This window comes from Akebia trifoliata, chromosome 16 (assembly GCF_017979445.1).
Source record: "Akebia trifoliata isolate Shusen 1 chromosome 16, ASM1797944v1, whole genome shotgun sequence".
Lineage (NCBI taxonomy): Eukaryota > Viridiplantae > Streptophyta > Magnoliopsida > Ranunculales > Lardizabalaceae > Akebia > Akebia trifoliata.
In genome coordinates, this window is record NC_141390.1 from 30294493 (window position 1) to 30311305 (window position 16813).

Here is a 16813-nt window from a genome sequence, read left to right on the forward strand (position 1 = left end):
CATCTTCAAGTTTCTATAATTGGACATCAAAATTTTGGGTTCTTCTTTATTTTATATTTTTTGGGTCATATTTGCATTGAACTGAATTCCTGTTGAATAATTATAATCATGCACAGGCCTAGTTGACAAGTTCAAATCAGAGATACAAAAAATATTCAGGATGAGAAAATTTCTACTATTGTTCAGGATTTTCATTGGAAAATTTGACAAAAACAAATATATGATAAAAAATATATATATAGTTTTTGAACTGATTTGTAGTGTAAATTTTATTGGTTGAACCCAGTGAAGGTATATTTTTACTTGATCTGTGTGTCTTATCATCCTATAGAAGCTACTGCTGTCAACTGTTTGTGTTGACCTCTCTCGCCTCCTAGTCAATATATGAGCACTTATAACTTGATGTTTTTGCCAGTTTCTTCCTATGTGTCAATCTAGAAATTGATCCCTTTGAATCTTGAGGTTTCCTTTGATTTTTTGTGCTTTGGTTTATGTGCTTGATGCATGAGAGTTGATGAAAAAATTTAACATAGAGATGAAACAATTTCCGTCTATATGTCATTTCCTGATTATTTTTCTTTTTTAAATGAGTAGAAGGCGTTATAGCTACCAAGTCATTTTTCTTCATGTGTCATCTTGTTGAAAGTGTGAGGTACTTATGTAGCTTTTTCTTTTTTAACATGGTTAGTTGAGAAAGCAGGGTCTCTAGTATAATTTCAAATCCAATAAGAGCTGAGAGTCTGTAGGCTGTGTGTTCGATACCCAGTATGAGCAATATTTCCTAAGGCCTGGTGCGTGTGACGTGCGGGCGTTGCATGTGCCTGGGGGAGGGTCCCATATGCCTTGGCTCATCCGGTCCCCCTAGTCGGAAGTAAGTCCAGACACCCTCGTTATCAAAAAGTAAATAAATAATGAATATGAATTTTCTGTGATTGGGAGGCAAGTGTTGTTGGGTCTTGGGTGGATCAGATTATCTGATAAAGAATATTTATAATGTGATTTCTTTCATGGGGCTTTGAAGTGGTTATTAGCTGCTTTCAAAGGCTTCTAGGCTATGTATTCACTTCTAGCTGAATTCTCTAGGGCAAATTTTTTTTCTTGATATGTTTTGTTTTGTTTGGTATATGTTCTAGCAATTGTCTCTTGTGAACATTAGTTGTCAAAATGGCAATGCTTTCAGTTGATGGAGGTAGAAATAATCTTTTTTAATGGATGGGAAAGATTTATTAGAAAAAGAGAGGGCAAAAAAAACATACAGAATCAATGGATAGCATCCTCTCTTTTTTCCCCTTGTAGGCAAAAAATATCGGTTGCCATAGGCATGATAACTTTGTTCTGGTTCTTGTTGGGGTCCATGAGGATGTTTATCTTCCTTGAAATATCTTTTGGAACAATAGCATCCCTGCTGCGAAGGATAAAATTGGGTGGGAGGATTTTTGCCGCAGATTGACTGGGATGATCCTGACAATCCTTAGCTTTTCTTGCTTCATTATCCTTTCTCAGCCCACATTTAGTCTCATTTTCTCTCTTTTCCATGTTGATTGGGTGTTCCCTAGCGAGGTTCTTTCTTTGTTTATTAGGTGGACTCTAATGTTTTCTCCATAAGAAAGAAATACCTATGGACTCTTCTTACCTTTGCTGTGTGTTGGGGGCATTGGAAAAAAAGAAATAAAAGGGTGTTCCAGGGAAAGGAGAAGACCATCCATGAAGTCACTCTCAACATTTTGGATTGGATGTTTTTTTGGAGCTAGTTGGCTGGGGGATTTCGAAGAGTTATTCTTTGAGGATTTTGTGTTTTAAGTGGGACTCGTTTTGCTTTGTATAGTTTTGTTTTGCTTCTCGCTTGTATAAGGGCCATGTCGGCCTCTTTTCTCCCCCTTTTTTTTTTTTTTTTCTTTTTTGTTGTTTCTTACAATTGTGCTTCTTTATTAAGTATCCCATGTTCAATACTGTCCAAACTTGCCCAATAGGGAAAAAATGGGTATTGACCCTGTCAATTTTTCTTTTTCATTTTCTACTTCTAGTATTTATTTCTTCTGTTATTCTTGACCAACCCCATTTTTTATTTTCGTTCAGAGTTGAAAAAAAAAAAATCTGATCAATATTTTTCATCAATCCTGAGATGATTCTCTCCTGATCTAATGCCATCCACCCACCTAGAGATACAATTCAGTATTCCCATATGGGCCTTAAAAGGCTAAAATTTGCAAGTTTATATCATAGACATGATAGTGCTACATTGGCTTCTTACAACACTGCCCCCGACACTGAGCTGATGTGATGGCGTGGATTGAACCATAGATGCTTTTCCTTGAGATACGGATGTTGTACATTGGAGGAAAACCGATGGTTTTCTGCGCAAACAGTACTGTAGAAAGTGTTGTAGGATGTTAGTGCAGCTTGGCTCGGTTCTTTATTTTATGAGAAAACAAATTTCAATGCAATTTTTGATAAACAAATTTATTGGGTTGGGAACTGAATCCAACGGGACCAATTCTTATCAGTTTGATTCCATTTTAGATTTGATTCTGATTAATTTTATTAAAATAAAAGGAATCAGACTCAAGCAGTTTGACTTCATTTTAGATTTGATTCTGATTAATTTCATTAAAAAAGAATCAGAATCAAGGCTTTTGATATAGATTCCTATTCAATTCCTGTTAAATGGGTGACCATTGCATGTCTATACTATGAATTATAATGAACAAATGATTTTTTCTATATTATTTTGGCCGCTCCCTGTCACTGTTCCCCTTCAACTGCCTAAAATTATAATGTATAATTGATATTTTTATATATAATTTGGGCTGCTCCCTCGCCGGTCCCCTGTAATGGACGTAAATATGATATCTTTTTATAGAGATTCTAGTGCCACACCAACTTTTGATAACGCAACCCCAATTCATATCTAAATGGGATTTTCCCCCAAACATGCATAATTTACGTTTAAATTCCGATTTTGATACACTGTTTATTTTAATTCCCGAAACATGCGTTTTGAGTGAATTGTCACTTTTATAATCAATGAATTCATTGGTATATTTACGAATTCTTAAAGATTTAAAAGTGATGAACTCACGAGTTTGTAGTTTATAAAAATGACGAATGCATGTTTAGGGAACTACAATGAATAGTGTACCGATCTCCAAATTTTGTCATATGTAGCACCCAAAATGGAGATTCACCCTATCTAAATTAACAAAGATTAACACACTTCTTGGGGGTGGCATTAGTAAGAGTTGATGTGGCAATAAAAACTCTCATTTTTTATCATAAAGTTCCCCTTGAATAATGATTTTCTAATACCCCCTCTAACGCCCCATCATAGAACTATAGATCATTTCTCTCGGAATACATAAAACCATAAATCTTTTTTGTGTATCCAGAGACAAATGATCTACGATAGGGGGGTGTCAAATTATCACGACTCTATACATTTTGGTGATGAGGAGGAGTTTGTTGTTAACAAAAAGAACGTGATAATATGACACTCCCCTTGACAAACGCCCCTGTCACAAAATCGTAGATCAAATGTCTTGGGATACACAAGAAAAAGATTTATGATTCTACGTATCACGAGACAAATGATCTATGACACTGTGATGGGGGCATCATACACGACTTTTTAATATAATGGTGTGAAGATGTCAAATCAATAATGGAAAAAATCCATAAGGGCATCAAATATCAATCTAAATAGCTAGAAGATATGTTAAGAGTGTTACATATAAATATCTCTTCAATTTTTGTTAAAGTGTTGATAATTTGACGGATTTGACGCACGCCGACATGGAAGCACATACCTTATTTAAAAAAAAAAAAAAAAAATTCTCTCTTAGCCATAGTGAAAAAAATAAACTTTGAGATCTGATCACTTTATCACATTCAAAATCATGATCCAATAAAATGGGGTTGTAGAGGATAAAAGTATATAACTTTAAAATATAAAAATTTAAAAAAAAATAATTATTATATTTCATGATTGAATTTTATTTTTAAATTTGAGTGTTTCGGTAGTCGTCCATTTTAAACACTAGGGATCAGCTCGAAAAATAATTATTTTTTATTCTTTTATTTTTTTTAATATGAATATTTTCATGAAATCTAGATGTTTATATTATTGGATTGTCAATGTGATAATCAATGTGGGCTCAACAATCTTTTTTAAGATTTAAAATCTATAAATAAATAAATATGGGTAAGAGAGAATTTTTTTTTCACTAAGTAATGTATTTCCACGTCATCGCGCGTAGAGTGCGTCCACCAAAAGGTCGTCAAATTACCAACACTCTGTTTTTTTTTTTTTAATCTCTCTTCATGTAGATGTTTTTGTGTGCATCTGGCCGCATAGCATGCTGTCAAGTCTCCGTAGGATGGGTCAAACACTCAAAATTGCTTGACTTTTAAAACAACATGCCATCTGGCATCTTATTTGGTCTGGCGGGGTCAAACCTTGCTCTCCTTATGAGATAGCAAAATTTTACACCTCTATTAGTCCAACACTCTTCGTCTGTTACGTCGCTCGCCAACCATTCTTGGATCACAAATGAAACCCTCATTTACTCGAAATCGATGATTTAGAAACCCAAAATGGGTTTATTTCTATAAGCGTTTCGATTAAAAATGGATAAATTCTCGAATCTCTCATGATTTCTGGATTGTTCGAGGGGTAATTTGAAGAGCTCTGCTTCGTTTCGTTAATTCAGTTTCAGTTCTTAGTTCTTCATGTTTTGTTTGATTTGATGAGATTTCCCTGCTTAGATGCTTCTTTTAAGGATGGCTTCTGCTCCTTCGATCTCAGGTAGGTTGTCAATTATCCAAGTTTCAATCTTTGAGAGCTCATTCGATAATTCATATGGTTCTGTCCTGATTTGTAGGTCATTTGATTTTAATTTTGTAGTTTCGGTAGAATGTGCTAAGCTTTGTAAATTATCGAAAGGGGATCAAAGAGGGAGGTACGAGTGTGGCGTCTCATCTTACACTGCAGCGAAGCTTCAGTGTTCTTTGTTCCTGGATGATCGTACAAGAAGGAGAAACCAGACAAAATCTGTATGTTTTTCGATAAGCCTTAAGTGTTGAGGGGAATTAGTAAGAATTTTCGTTATAAAACCAATCCAATGGCAGCTTTAACATACGGATTCATTGTAAATTTGTCTCATTTCGTTGAATTTTCTTTGTTTTATGGACTTTTTTCCTTAGTACCATCATAGTTTCTTGGAATTGAAGTTTCCCGAGTAGTTTGGAATCAAAATTCGTGCTTTTAATGATAAAGTTTGAATTTTTATTTCTCTAAGAAGTACTTGACAAGCATGAACTCGTTCTGGTGATTCAAGGGAGTGCTTGAATCGGCACTTTTGAGCTTGCTTAATTTTGAACTCTAGAAATGTGGGTGATGGAAATTTCTAGAAGTTAATCTTCCTCACTAATGTTTTATGAGGTGTTTAAAGTCGAAGGCGACTGTCTCGTTGTTGTTATTCAATGGTACTCAGAAGGAATTCTGTGGACACTAGTTTTCATCCTTTCATGAAATTTGCGATTCTTATTTTGACACAATTCCCCTGAACTATGCTTCTTGTTTCTCCCTTTTTTACATCCAAAACTTTAATTATGTAATTTTTTTTTTTAAAGATTGTATTTGTAGGTAATGGTAATGGAATTAGATATCCGTATCCTTTTCTCCTTTTTTTCCGGGTTTAGATAAGCTTCAACTGAATATTTAATGGAGAGCTCTTAGTATTTATTTTCTTTCTTGTGTTTATTTAATATAATTGTTCATGGCATACTAATGCTTGGCATCTGTGTCGTTATTGCTGTTATAGTCGCGCTGGATATGTGAAGCCTCTGACGTGGGAGGGTGGTACTCCATCGAAGCTGCTGATTCCTCATTTTCTGGAAGTTCCATTAAATCAAGTGTGCTTCCTATAGCTCATAAAAAATGGTTGTTGTATTGTCTGCCCTCCTTTTCAGAATCCTCAGATGCAATTTCTCCTGAAACATTGTGGGAGGTATGATGTGACCTATTTCTATTGAAATTTCAATGGGATTATTTTCTCTGGTACTATATGAGCTTTTACTATAATTGAGTTGATCTACGTCTCATTTCTAATAAGTTCATATACTGTGACTTTGCATTGTATCTGTCAAAATAATATTTTTCATGGTATCCTGCTTATTTAGGATGATTATACTAATTTTTAAGTTTTGATTAAAATATAGCATTTACTGAACTTCAGATACATAATCTACATTCTTGGAGATTGGTAACTCTCATTATTGCTTCAATTCAATATATCCAGCTCACTCAATTTTCAATGGGGATTTTTTTTATTTTTTATTTTTTATTTTTTATTTTTTTCCTTTTTCCTGTATGAGAAAATAAACTTGTCTAGGACACAGTGTAGTGGTTATCTTAGATCATACCAAAGATGGAATTCGCATTGGATGAGAAGATAGAAACACCTCTTTTCCTGAAGATAATATTGGGACAAAAGGATTATCATTTATAGTTTGACATATAATTTTATGACTTGGAGCTTGAGTCTCTTGTTTGGAGTTGTGTCGTATTGGAGAACTAATGCTTACTTGCCCATGGCTGTTTTTATTAACTGCTGAAAATGATCAAGATGTCTAATGTAAGGTACCATCATCTCATAATTAGCATGAACAATCTCACAAAATTTACTAGATCTGTCAAAGCTTATTTTGCTTCTTTTATTTTTGGAACCACATACATATGATATGTTTCTCTTTATCGTGATTCAAGCAGCTATTTAATGACTTCTGCTTTCCCTTTTCATTTCTAAAAGGTAAAGACAATTTTCTCTTACTTATGATTATTCAGCTATTCATGAATAAGTTCACAAGATTTAATGACTTCTGCTTTTCTTTTTGGTTTCTAATTACCAATTTAATTTGGTTATGACAAATGGTTATTTATGAATTGCAGAAATTGATTTGTTTGTTTTATCTTAATATCTTATGGTTTCTTTTTGTCATTTTCATTTTGATGCTTCAGGATCTTAAACCTACTATTTCATATCTCCCAGTAGAACACTTGAAATTGGTCCATAATGCTTTGAAGGTAGATCCTTTGATGGTTCTCTCTACTCCCAATTTTTTTTTGTTTTGGTCTGGGGTTCAAATTATATATGGCTTTTATTTGTCGTGGAGCTATGACATTTGAGCTTGGAATAAAAACTTTCCTTCAAGGATGATGATTATATACTAAATGTCATTGTTGGACCTGCACAGCTGGCCTTTGAGGCTCATGATGGCCAGAAAAGACGAAGTGGAGAGCCCTTTATCATTCATCCAGTTGAAGTTGCACGCATTCTTGGAGAACTTGTAAGTGTTGAAATTTCAGGAAAATGATTTTCATATTCAAATGCCAACTTTTGCCAACAATTTGATTCTTGAATTTATTTAACAAGTTTCTTAACTAATGTGATTTGGTCATCCCTGTATACTGCCCACCATGGTTTAAAGTTTCGTTCCATTTCGGTATGTTTCAACGGAACTTTCCTGTTTTGGTCGAGACTGAAACGAAACATTAACCCCTAAATGTTGCATGTTTCAAGAAGTTTCAAATTCTCTTGGAATGTTTGGTCTAGATTTTAAACCTTGCTGACCACTTGTATTTTCTAGGAATTGGATTGGGAATCAATTGCTTCTGGATTATTGCACGACACAGTTGAAGACACAGATGTTACTTTTGAAAGAATTGAAAAGGAGTTCGGTGCTACCGTCCGCAACATTGTAGAAGGAGAAACTAAGGTGCTTCTTCCTTGTCTCTGCATTTAAATATTGAATAACGTCTATTTGGGTCTGGACACACTTTGATTTCATTGTCTTCTCTTCTAACTAAGGTATCCAAGCTGGGTAGACTGCAATGTAACAATGCAAACAATTCAGTACAAGATGTAAAGGCTGATGATTTGCGGCAGATGTTTCTAGCCATGACAGAAGAGGTGTCTTTTCTATACATTTATGGATATGACCAATACGTTTACTAGAGTAATGATTAGATAGCTTTTAATTTGGTGAAGTTCAAACCATTGGTACCCCCAATAATCAATTTTTTTATGGATATGCCTTTTTGTCTGATGGCCACTAAATCAGCCATTTTTTTACAGGTCCGTGTAATAATCGTCAAATTAGCTGACAGATTACATAACATGCGTACTCTTTCACACATGCCTCAGCATAAGCAAGTAATGAAATTCTTGATTTGGTGTTTAATAGGTGATCCCTTCTTGTCTTTTCTTTAAGCATTATTACTCTGTATGCAGTCCAGCATTGCAATGGAGACATTGCAGGTCTTTGCACCTCTAGCAAAGCTACTAGGAATGTACCGGATTAAGGTACGTCCATTCCTGCCCTTTTTGAATCCTTGGTTCTTATTTTCTGCTTTGGTTCCCATATACACACCTTTTCACATTCCAACCCATATATTAAACATTGCTGTGGAGGAGAATTGCCTGTCCAGAGTGAATATTCTGATCCAGTTGTATCTAGACAATAAACACGTTTGATCTTCCAGTCTTGGTTTTTAGATTGAAGATGAACAATAGGGCCTTGGACCATCCTTGAGGACTCTTTGTCCTCTTTCAATAAAAATTTTACTTATCAAAAAAAAAAAAAATCCTTGATGTCTTGTCCTTATTTTTTCTTCTTTTTCTTCAGTTTGGTAACACAATTTGTTAAAACAGATAAGTATTACTAGGAAAGGAAGAGGTTTCCCTTACAAGAGATACATACAAAGAAAAAGAAAGAAAGAATAAAAGGAAAGATAGCAAAGCATCCCTCGAATAAATCACCACCATCCATTTCAAATCAGAGAGGAATAGTTACGACAAAGCCTTCTCTCTTCACTTCCCTGAAATGCTTTACATTTGACTCCCAATTCATAAGAAAATCTCCAATTGTTTTACACTGCTGGAATTTCTTTAAAGTGTCTCTTCAAAGATCCTGGAGTTTAAGATCTTCCAGATAATATCCCCAACAGAACAAGGAGATGAGTTGTTTTCCCTCTTTGGATTTGATTGTTATGGATGATCTGAAATAGATTAGCTCCCAGATCAGAGATACATAGTTATTGACAAAGTCTTCCCTCTTCACTTCCCTGAAATCCTTCAGAATCAACGCCTAATTTATAGGAAATGTCTAATTGTTTTATACTCAGCTGGATGTTTCTAAAGTGTTTCCAAAGATCCTGGAGTCGCCATCCTTCCAGATACCCCAACACAACAAAGAAATGTTTGGTCTTCCCTCTCTTTTGGATTTGATTGTCCTGGATGATCTGAAATAGGTTAGGTCAGCTCTCAAGATGGATTAGCAAATCATGTCGTTTGGATGATATTCGCTTGTTCAGGTCTTGAATAAAACATTTTCTTTTCTTCTAGGCCATAAATTAACCACTTCAATAATATTTGCAGGTGTTAGTAAGATTTAATGGTGTAAAATTTCAATGTTCCATCAGTTTCCCATCCATTTGAGTACGATTGTCTCATGTTAAAATGCTCCATTTGTAAATTATCTTCACGTTCCTTTATGATAACTTTCTGTTTCCTGTTTTTATTTTATTTGTTTTAAGTTTTGTCTATTTATAACACATATTCTGATGATCCTTTGCAGTCAGAACTAGAAAATCTTTCTTTCATGTATACAAATGCGCATGATTATATTAACATCAAGAGAAGAGTTGCAGACATTTATAAAGAACGTGAGAAGGAACTTGTGGAGGTATTGTTCCTCTTGCGTCCAACACTACCTCAATAAAGTATTGTAAAGAACTTCTAGGGTTTTTGTTATCTGACTATCTGGATGATACTCGACTTTGACAATCCTATTATTACATGTCTAGGTATAGGCCTCTCAAATGTTGTCAAATCACCCTGCAATGTGGTTGCATGCTTACTAAGCTCTGATTTTCCCATGTTCCAGGCTGAGAAAATTTTAATGAGGAAAATTGATGATGATCAATTTTTAGACCTTGTGACAGTAAAAACTGAAGTTCACTCGGTATGCAAGGAACCCTACAGGTTAGGACATAAACCTCATTCCTACTAAAATTTCTCTCGCTCAGCTTTACTTAGTGAAGTAATCTTGCTCATACTCATGATTTATGCCACACATGAGGTTTTATTCAAGAAAATTTTGTAGAAGTGCATACATGCGTAGAATATACTACTAAACCATTTGAGACCTGAATGAACGCTTAGTTCATCCATGATTTCAATGGAAAACTTTTGAAAATAAACAAAATATAATTATTTATCACTTCAGATTTTACATGGCTGCAGATAGACACATGAGCAGACTTAGTAACATGCACAGCCCTAAATAATTAGATTTAGTTGCTTTACGTGTCTTTTTAAGACACAGTTTGTGTGATTTCAGTGTAATATTTTTAAACATATTGAGATGTGTTGAACCAAATTATTAATTTGGAACATTATAATCTTTGCCTCCCCGTAACATTTCTAGTTAGTGACTGCCAAAGCTAAAATGATTCGACCATTTAGGTCAAAATTTCCTTCTATTTAAGCTCAAGGTCGTCTTTAAGCCTGTTAAGGTCAATCTCAATTAGCAAAATTTGAATTTTTGGGGGTGGGGAACTAGCTTGTCAGCCTTCTTCCTTTGATCTTATTTTTATTAGTACACATAATAAATTAGTCATTCCCTTATGATGGGACACCATCCAATGGGGCAGTTTTCACCTGGGTCTCATCCTGGTGGGATTTTTAATGCATCTGGATACAATAATCTGATTGTGGCATTCGCAAACACCTTGGTTATTTTACCCGACAACGAACGTGTTCTGAACTTTCAGTTTTATTCTATTAGTAATGAAGGCAAGCTATTCCATTCTACAAATATCGATGCCAGTTGAAATGGTTAATCAGATGATTCATTTCATGGATTTGTTTAAACTGTTGTAAAATTGATATCTTGCAGTACCAGTCATAGTAATTGTTATTGTTTATTGCAGTATATATAAAGCCATGCTGAAATCTAAAGGCTCTATAAATGAACTCAACCAAATCGTACAGGTTTGACACTTGGCCTAAAATAGCTTGGGGATGCATTGATAAGCACATACATCTATCATTTAAATTCAAAATCTCATTTATTTATTTTTATTTTTTTGTTACCGCTGCATGTACCAGCTTCGTATTATTATAACACCAAAGTCATGTATTGGTGTTAGACCTTTATGCAGTGCTCAGCAGGTGAATCCTTGCCTTCGCTGAATTTTTTGGGTTATATTCTTGATGCTTTTGGGTTATGTTCTTAATGATGCATGATGTTTAACCAGTTCTTATAATCGTGCTTTATGCAGATCTGCTACCACGTTCTTGGGCTTGTCCACGGAATCTGGAACCCCATTCCTCAGTCTGTGAGTATTGTTTTTTTTTTTTTTTCTCTGTTTATCTTTTATTTTTTATCAAGAGTTATGTAAAAAATGTTGATTTATTATGTAACAGATGAAAGACTATATTGCGACCCCAAAGCCAAATGGCTATCAAAGTCTCCATACCACAGTGATACCCTTCCTCTACGAGAGCATGTTTCGGCTGGAAGTTCAGGTGAGTTTATGACTGCCTTTTATTTCTTCATGTTTATGTCTAATTCCATCCCTACAATTGCCTTTCTTTACCAAAATTTTCTATCGATACTCAATTTTGAACCTACTGTTCGTCTTTTTTTTCTTTTTATGCTTTCAAGGTATGATAGTGGGGATATATTTTATTTTGGCAGATAAGAACTGAAAAGATGGATCTAATAGCCCAGAGAGGCATTGCTGCTCACTACAGTGGGAGAGTATGTGTTACTGATTTAGTTGGCCATGTCATGCCTAAAGGGAGGAATTCAAGAGGGAAAACAGTCTGTCTGAATAGTGCAAACATTTCTCTCAGGGTATTTAGTTAAACCATACATATCAAGTTGTGATAGTGGATTATCTTTATTGGAGGGGTTTCTTAGTACCCAATAAAGTTCCTGACCTCAGTTCTACTTTATGGATAAAATCTTGTTTTCTATAGATTGGCTGGCTCAATGCTATTAGAGAATGGCAAGAGGAATTTGTTGGGAACATGAGCTCGAGAGAATTCGTTGACACTATCACAAGAGAACTGTTGGGGAGTCGTGTTTTTGTGTTTACACCACAAGGAGAGGTAGGAGAATTTATTGGATATTATCACATAATTTTATAAGAATTTTACACTGCCTTGATTCTTTCTTATCTTTATCTTTTTCCTCACATTGTACAGATTAAGAACTTACCTAATGGGGCTACCGTGATTGACTATGCTTATATGATAAACACTAATATAGGAAACAAAATGGTGGCTGCAAAGGTTTTGTTCACGCTTTTAACTGGTCTTAAAGTGTTATTTTTTATCAGAAGGTTATTGGATGACTTTTCTATTGCAGGTCAATGGTAATCTTGTCTCTCCCACACATGTACTTGCAAATGCTGAGGTTGTGGAGATAATTACATACAATGTCAGTAAATGCACCATAATCTCAAAGTCACCCTCTTGATGCATATTAGATAGTTATTTATTTTATATATGTTTCTTATGCATGATTCCTCCACTGTTTTAGTAGATCATCATTCAATATAAACTGTTATATTCCTTTCATGGTTGAAGATTTGCACATGCATGCAGTATTTCAGTCTGTGCTCAACATAGAACTAAAGAGTTTCACATTGTTTGAACTTAATGACTTAACTGAAAGATGAATATTTGGTACTTGATTTGTTATTCTTTTTTACTGTATATATTCTCTCTCGTGTATATTATAGATCTGTGCTTTATACTGTTAGAGTACGGCTGCATACTCAGATTCCAGATTAACTGGGTTTGCAGCTGAATGTAGCATTAAGTTGCAAGGAAACATATAACAAAGCATTGTTTATGCCATCCTTACTGTGTAGTATTTACTATTATTTTTAACAAAGCTCCAAACGAATCTAGTAGGCACTGAATGATGAATAAAATACGATTTGGAGATGCAACGTTGGAAGAGTAGTAGACCAGATCATTGCTTAAGTGTAAACTTGATGCCCAAAGTAATTTCTTGCATGTTCTACAAGAGGCAAGAACAATACCACATCCCTCCAACATTTTTTTTTTTTTTTTTTATTAGTATAAATTCTATTAATGAAGAAAAAGGAGAGAGGAGGCCGAGATATCCCCCCATACATCAAAGCAAGAAAAACAACAAGAAAGAAAAGCAATACAAAAAAACAAAGTCGACATGAATCTAAGGATCACAGAAGACATCCCAATTAAACACAAAATCTTGAAAGCAAACTCCATCAAAGTCCTTACTCATCTTAGACCAAAGAAACAGTAACCCCAAAATCTCTAAGATCACTTTGTGAGATGAGCTCTCCTTACTGAGGTTGTGTTCAAAAGAACCTAGACCAACATTAAAAGTAAATGGTTGTGTTCAAAAGAAGTTGCCTGCGACTGTGTCTTAAAGAAAATGTGGGCAAAAGTAATGGAACTCAGACCAACCCACTAAACTGTCAAGGAAAGCAGGTATCTTTATTCTCTGAAGGAAAAAATAAGTAATTGGCTTTGGAGTGCTGCCAACCAGCATGCCTTTATATTATATATAAATAATATCAATTCCAGCTATTTTCCTTTTTGTTGAGATGGTCTTTTAACTTCAGGCAAATAACTAACATGGCAGCATAAACCAATTAGAAAGTAATTAATAAATCATACTTCCATTTAATATCATATGCAATATACGTTCATATTGTGAGATGTGGGGTATGAGAGAGACTTTAGGAATCATGCCCTTTCTCCAGACGGATTGCATGGTTACTGCAGTCAAGTCAGTTTGAGTTTCTCATCGGTACGTGTCTTATTTGGACTAGCTTGAATACAATATAGTTTGTACAAATAGTCAAACAAATCACTTAATAATGCCTAGGTGGATAAGTAACGAGCAATTAAAATCCTGAGGACCTATAAAATAAAATAAAAATCCTGAGGATTATTTTTCAAACTTTGGCCTATTGGCATCATCTAGGTCTTATTTCTAACTAAGAAGGTAATAATCATCAAACATTTCCGCATGGCATGCTCAAACCTTACGATAGAGAAATGCAGTTATATTCTGGTCTCAAGCACATATAGTTGGTCACAATAACCAGAGCATGTCCTCATACCACAGTGAAAAGTAAGGATACAGGGATAGATAAATCAAGTTATATACTGTTCCAGAGTTGGTAAATGGTCCCAAGCACATGGACCAAGTATCAGTGTGCTGTCATGGAGTTCTAGAAATGTTATTGAAGCTACCTCTAGTTGTTCTACACTTGAGTAGATACTTCACACTTTACGGCCTTCGTCCATCCCTACTAGCTGGTGGGTAGTCCTAGATGTTACAATTGACAACCGAATCTTTTTTTCCAGGTGACTGGCCACAACATTACAGGCCTGCTTGTAAGTGATGTGTCTAATCCTTAATTAGTAACTGGGATCAATTCTGCACCTGGTTCAAGGTTCATCCTCTGAGAGTTGAGATAGTGGCTGGTCTAATTAAATTGCCAATGGCAATGCTGAACTTGTTAATACTGTTGAACATCTTAATTGGTACATGTGTAATTCATGGTTTATCTCAGAAGTCTTTTGTCTCTTAAAGTAACTATTCATCTGAGGGGTCACTGCTTCGTCAGCCTTCAGAAGTTTTGGGATAACACTTCAATGATGACGATAATGTCTTACCAGGCTCTCTCAAGCAAGTCTGCTTTCCAAAGGAATCAGCAGTGGATGCAACATGCAAAGACTCGTAGTGCCCGACACAAGATTATGAAAGTAAAGTCTTTCAATCAGGTTTTGGCTTATAATTCTGCCATTGTTTGCCTCTTCTCTATTAACCAAATTTATCTCTTGTGTCTAGTTTTTGAGAGAGCAAGCTGTGACGTCTGCTACCGAAATTATGATGGATTCTGTAAATAACTTTGTTGCTGATGTTGAGGATGAGAGTGACTTGGAAGAAGAGTTCCTGGACTCTTCCAAAGAGTTTGAATCCATTTGGAAGAAAATCCTTGTGAATACAAAATTTCCTAATTTGAAGATAGACCATGACGATGCCCTCCATATTCATAACGGTAAAGTTGGGGTCCCCAAGGTCAATGGGAAACATACCAAGAATGTGCAACATATGAGTTTGAAGGCAACTGGGGAGCTGTTGTCACAGGGAAATGGTATTGCCCAGTCAATTTATGCTAACATTCCGATGTACAAGGAAGCCTTGCCCGGTTTGGAGAGCTGGCAAGCTAGCAAGGTTGCCTCTTGGCACAACCACGAAGGCCTCTCAATCCAGTGGTTCTGTGTTGTATGTATAGATCGTAAAGGTGAACTTCCACTATCATTTGTGATACCAATTATTTACTTAATATTGTTATGAGGAAATGTAAGACACCCTTTGGGCTTTGGCACATGTGCAAGCACTGGGAGCCTGCATTCGACAGTTCCCACCTGGGACATGCATAAAAAATTAATTGAAGCACGACTAACCATCCCCTCTATGGACTTCCTCTCTGGACTGTTCCATTTTTTTTTTTTTTTTTGATCAACCAAAAAATTCTCTAGTTTTACTGGTTAATATTTTACATAGTAAATCTTTGTGGGATTTCTATCAAATGGTGATAATGTTCCCTGTATGTGCACTGAGGGTACCAGATACCATTGGTATAGTGCTTGGGACCAATGTCACTTTTGTCGTGAACATTGAACTCCAAGTATTTCCTGTCTTTTCAGTAACCATCTTAATTGGCTTTCCATTTCAGGCATGTTGGCAGAGGTTACATCAGCATTGACAGCAGAGGAGGTCACAATTTGTTCTTGTGTGGTGAGTGATGTTCAAAATTCTTGCAGAGTTTTTTTAAATGAAACCCTCTTTGCCTAATGTAAATTGACATTATTGAATGAGTAGGCAGAGATTGATAGAAGAAGGGGAATGGGGGTAATTTTATTTCACATTGATGGGAGCCTTGACAGTCTGGTACGTAAAACATGGCCATCTAAAATGCTCCTGGAATCCTTCTATAGTCACAATGATGTAATAAATTGGTTCTTTCTCAGGTAAATGCCAGCTCGCGTGTGGATCTGATCCTTGGCGTCCTGGGTTGGTCTGCAGGGTGTAGCTGGCCAAGCTCATCGGATAACCATCATTTTATTGATTACTAAAATATACAATCAGGCTCTATTATCAACCCCAAAAGTTTTGCAGTGAAGGTATGAAATTTCGCCCACAACAGCTTGTCATTAAATGCAGATATTATCAATTCTAGTTCTTTTTTTCTTTTCTTTTTTAAATCCTAACATGTTCCCATTTGTTTGAAACACTTGGAGAACTAAAACCAGCAGCGGCAGATTGAATCCATCTGAGAAGAGTGCGACAAGGACTGTGTATATGTACAGTGTTAGATGGGCAATCAGTAGCACATGCTTGGCCTGGGTCAGGTGTTGTTTTTGTATGGTTGTACAGGTTCTCTGGCATGAGGTTTAAGTCATACATATTTAGGGCAGTTATTTTTCCAGGGACATTTCCCATGGCTGAGCTGAGCACCAATTTTGTCACCATATGGGCTACTAAGTTACCAATTCAAACCGCTTTGTACTATGTAAGGGTGATATTCAAACCGCTTAAATTACAGAAATTATGTATAGGAATTTTTGAAAGGTGTTTTTACATTAATTAAGTTTTTTAAATTTTCTACTTGTTCCATTTAACTTAAATTTGACCTGAAATCTTGCTTATTCATTCTTTCTTTCATATTTTA

General features: G+C 35.4%; 1 protein-coding gene across 3 annotated transcripts; it reads left to right on the top strand.

Annotated features, from left to right (window-relative positions):
- The first annotated feature begins 4492 nt into the window (after positions 1–4492).
- Positions 4493–16749, top strand: LOC147383444 (putative GTP diphosphokinase RSH1, chloroplastic). 3 transcript variants are annotated; one of them, XM_086427820.1, is made up of 25 exons: positions 4493–4801; positions 4901–5049; positions 5820–6005; positions 7016–7081; positions 7252–7344; positions 7645–7773; positions 7866–7967; positions 8133–8210; positions 8289–8360; positions 9634–9741; positions 9943–10040; positions 10991–11051; positions 11169–11231; positions 11342–11398; positions 11487–11588; positions 11761–11919; positions 12045–12176; positions 12273–12359; positions 12436–12507; positions 14754–14840; positions 14926–15382; positions 15818–15879; positions 15964–16032; positions 16113–16265; positions 16383–16749. In XM_086427820.1, the coding sequence occupies exons 1-24, from the start codon at positions 4762–4764 to the stop codon at positions 16215–16217; spliced, it is 2634 nt and encodes an 877-aa protein (XP_086283946.1). In that variant the 5' UTR covers positions 4493–4761; the 3' UTR covers positions 16218–16265; positions 16383–16749. The 3 variants fall into 3 exon arrangements, with proteins under 3 accessions (XP_086283946.1, XP_086283945.1, XP_086283944.1); XM_086427819.1 differs by having other exon boundaries at positions 16398–16749; XM_086427818.1 differs by having other exon boundaries at positions 4494–4801; positions 16395–16749.
- The last annotated feature ends 64 nt before the right edge of the window (positions 16750–16813 follow it).

Excerpts from the sequence above, each read along its gene's own strand:
- LOC147383444 (XM_086427820.1), top strand. The coding sequence starts at position 4,762 with ATGCTTCTTTTAAGGATGGCTTCTGCTCCTTCGATCTCAG. Across the intron at positions 11,589-11,760 it reads TGTTTCGGCTGGAAGTTCAG|ATAAGAACTGAAAAGATGGA; the intron begins GTGAGTTTATGA and ends TTATTTTGGCAG. Across the intron at positions 12,360-12,435 it reads ACAAAATGGTGGCTGCAAAG|GTCAATGGTAATCTTGTCTC; the intron begins GTTTTGTTCACG and ends TTTCTATTGCAG.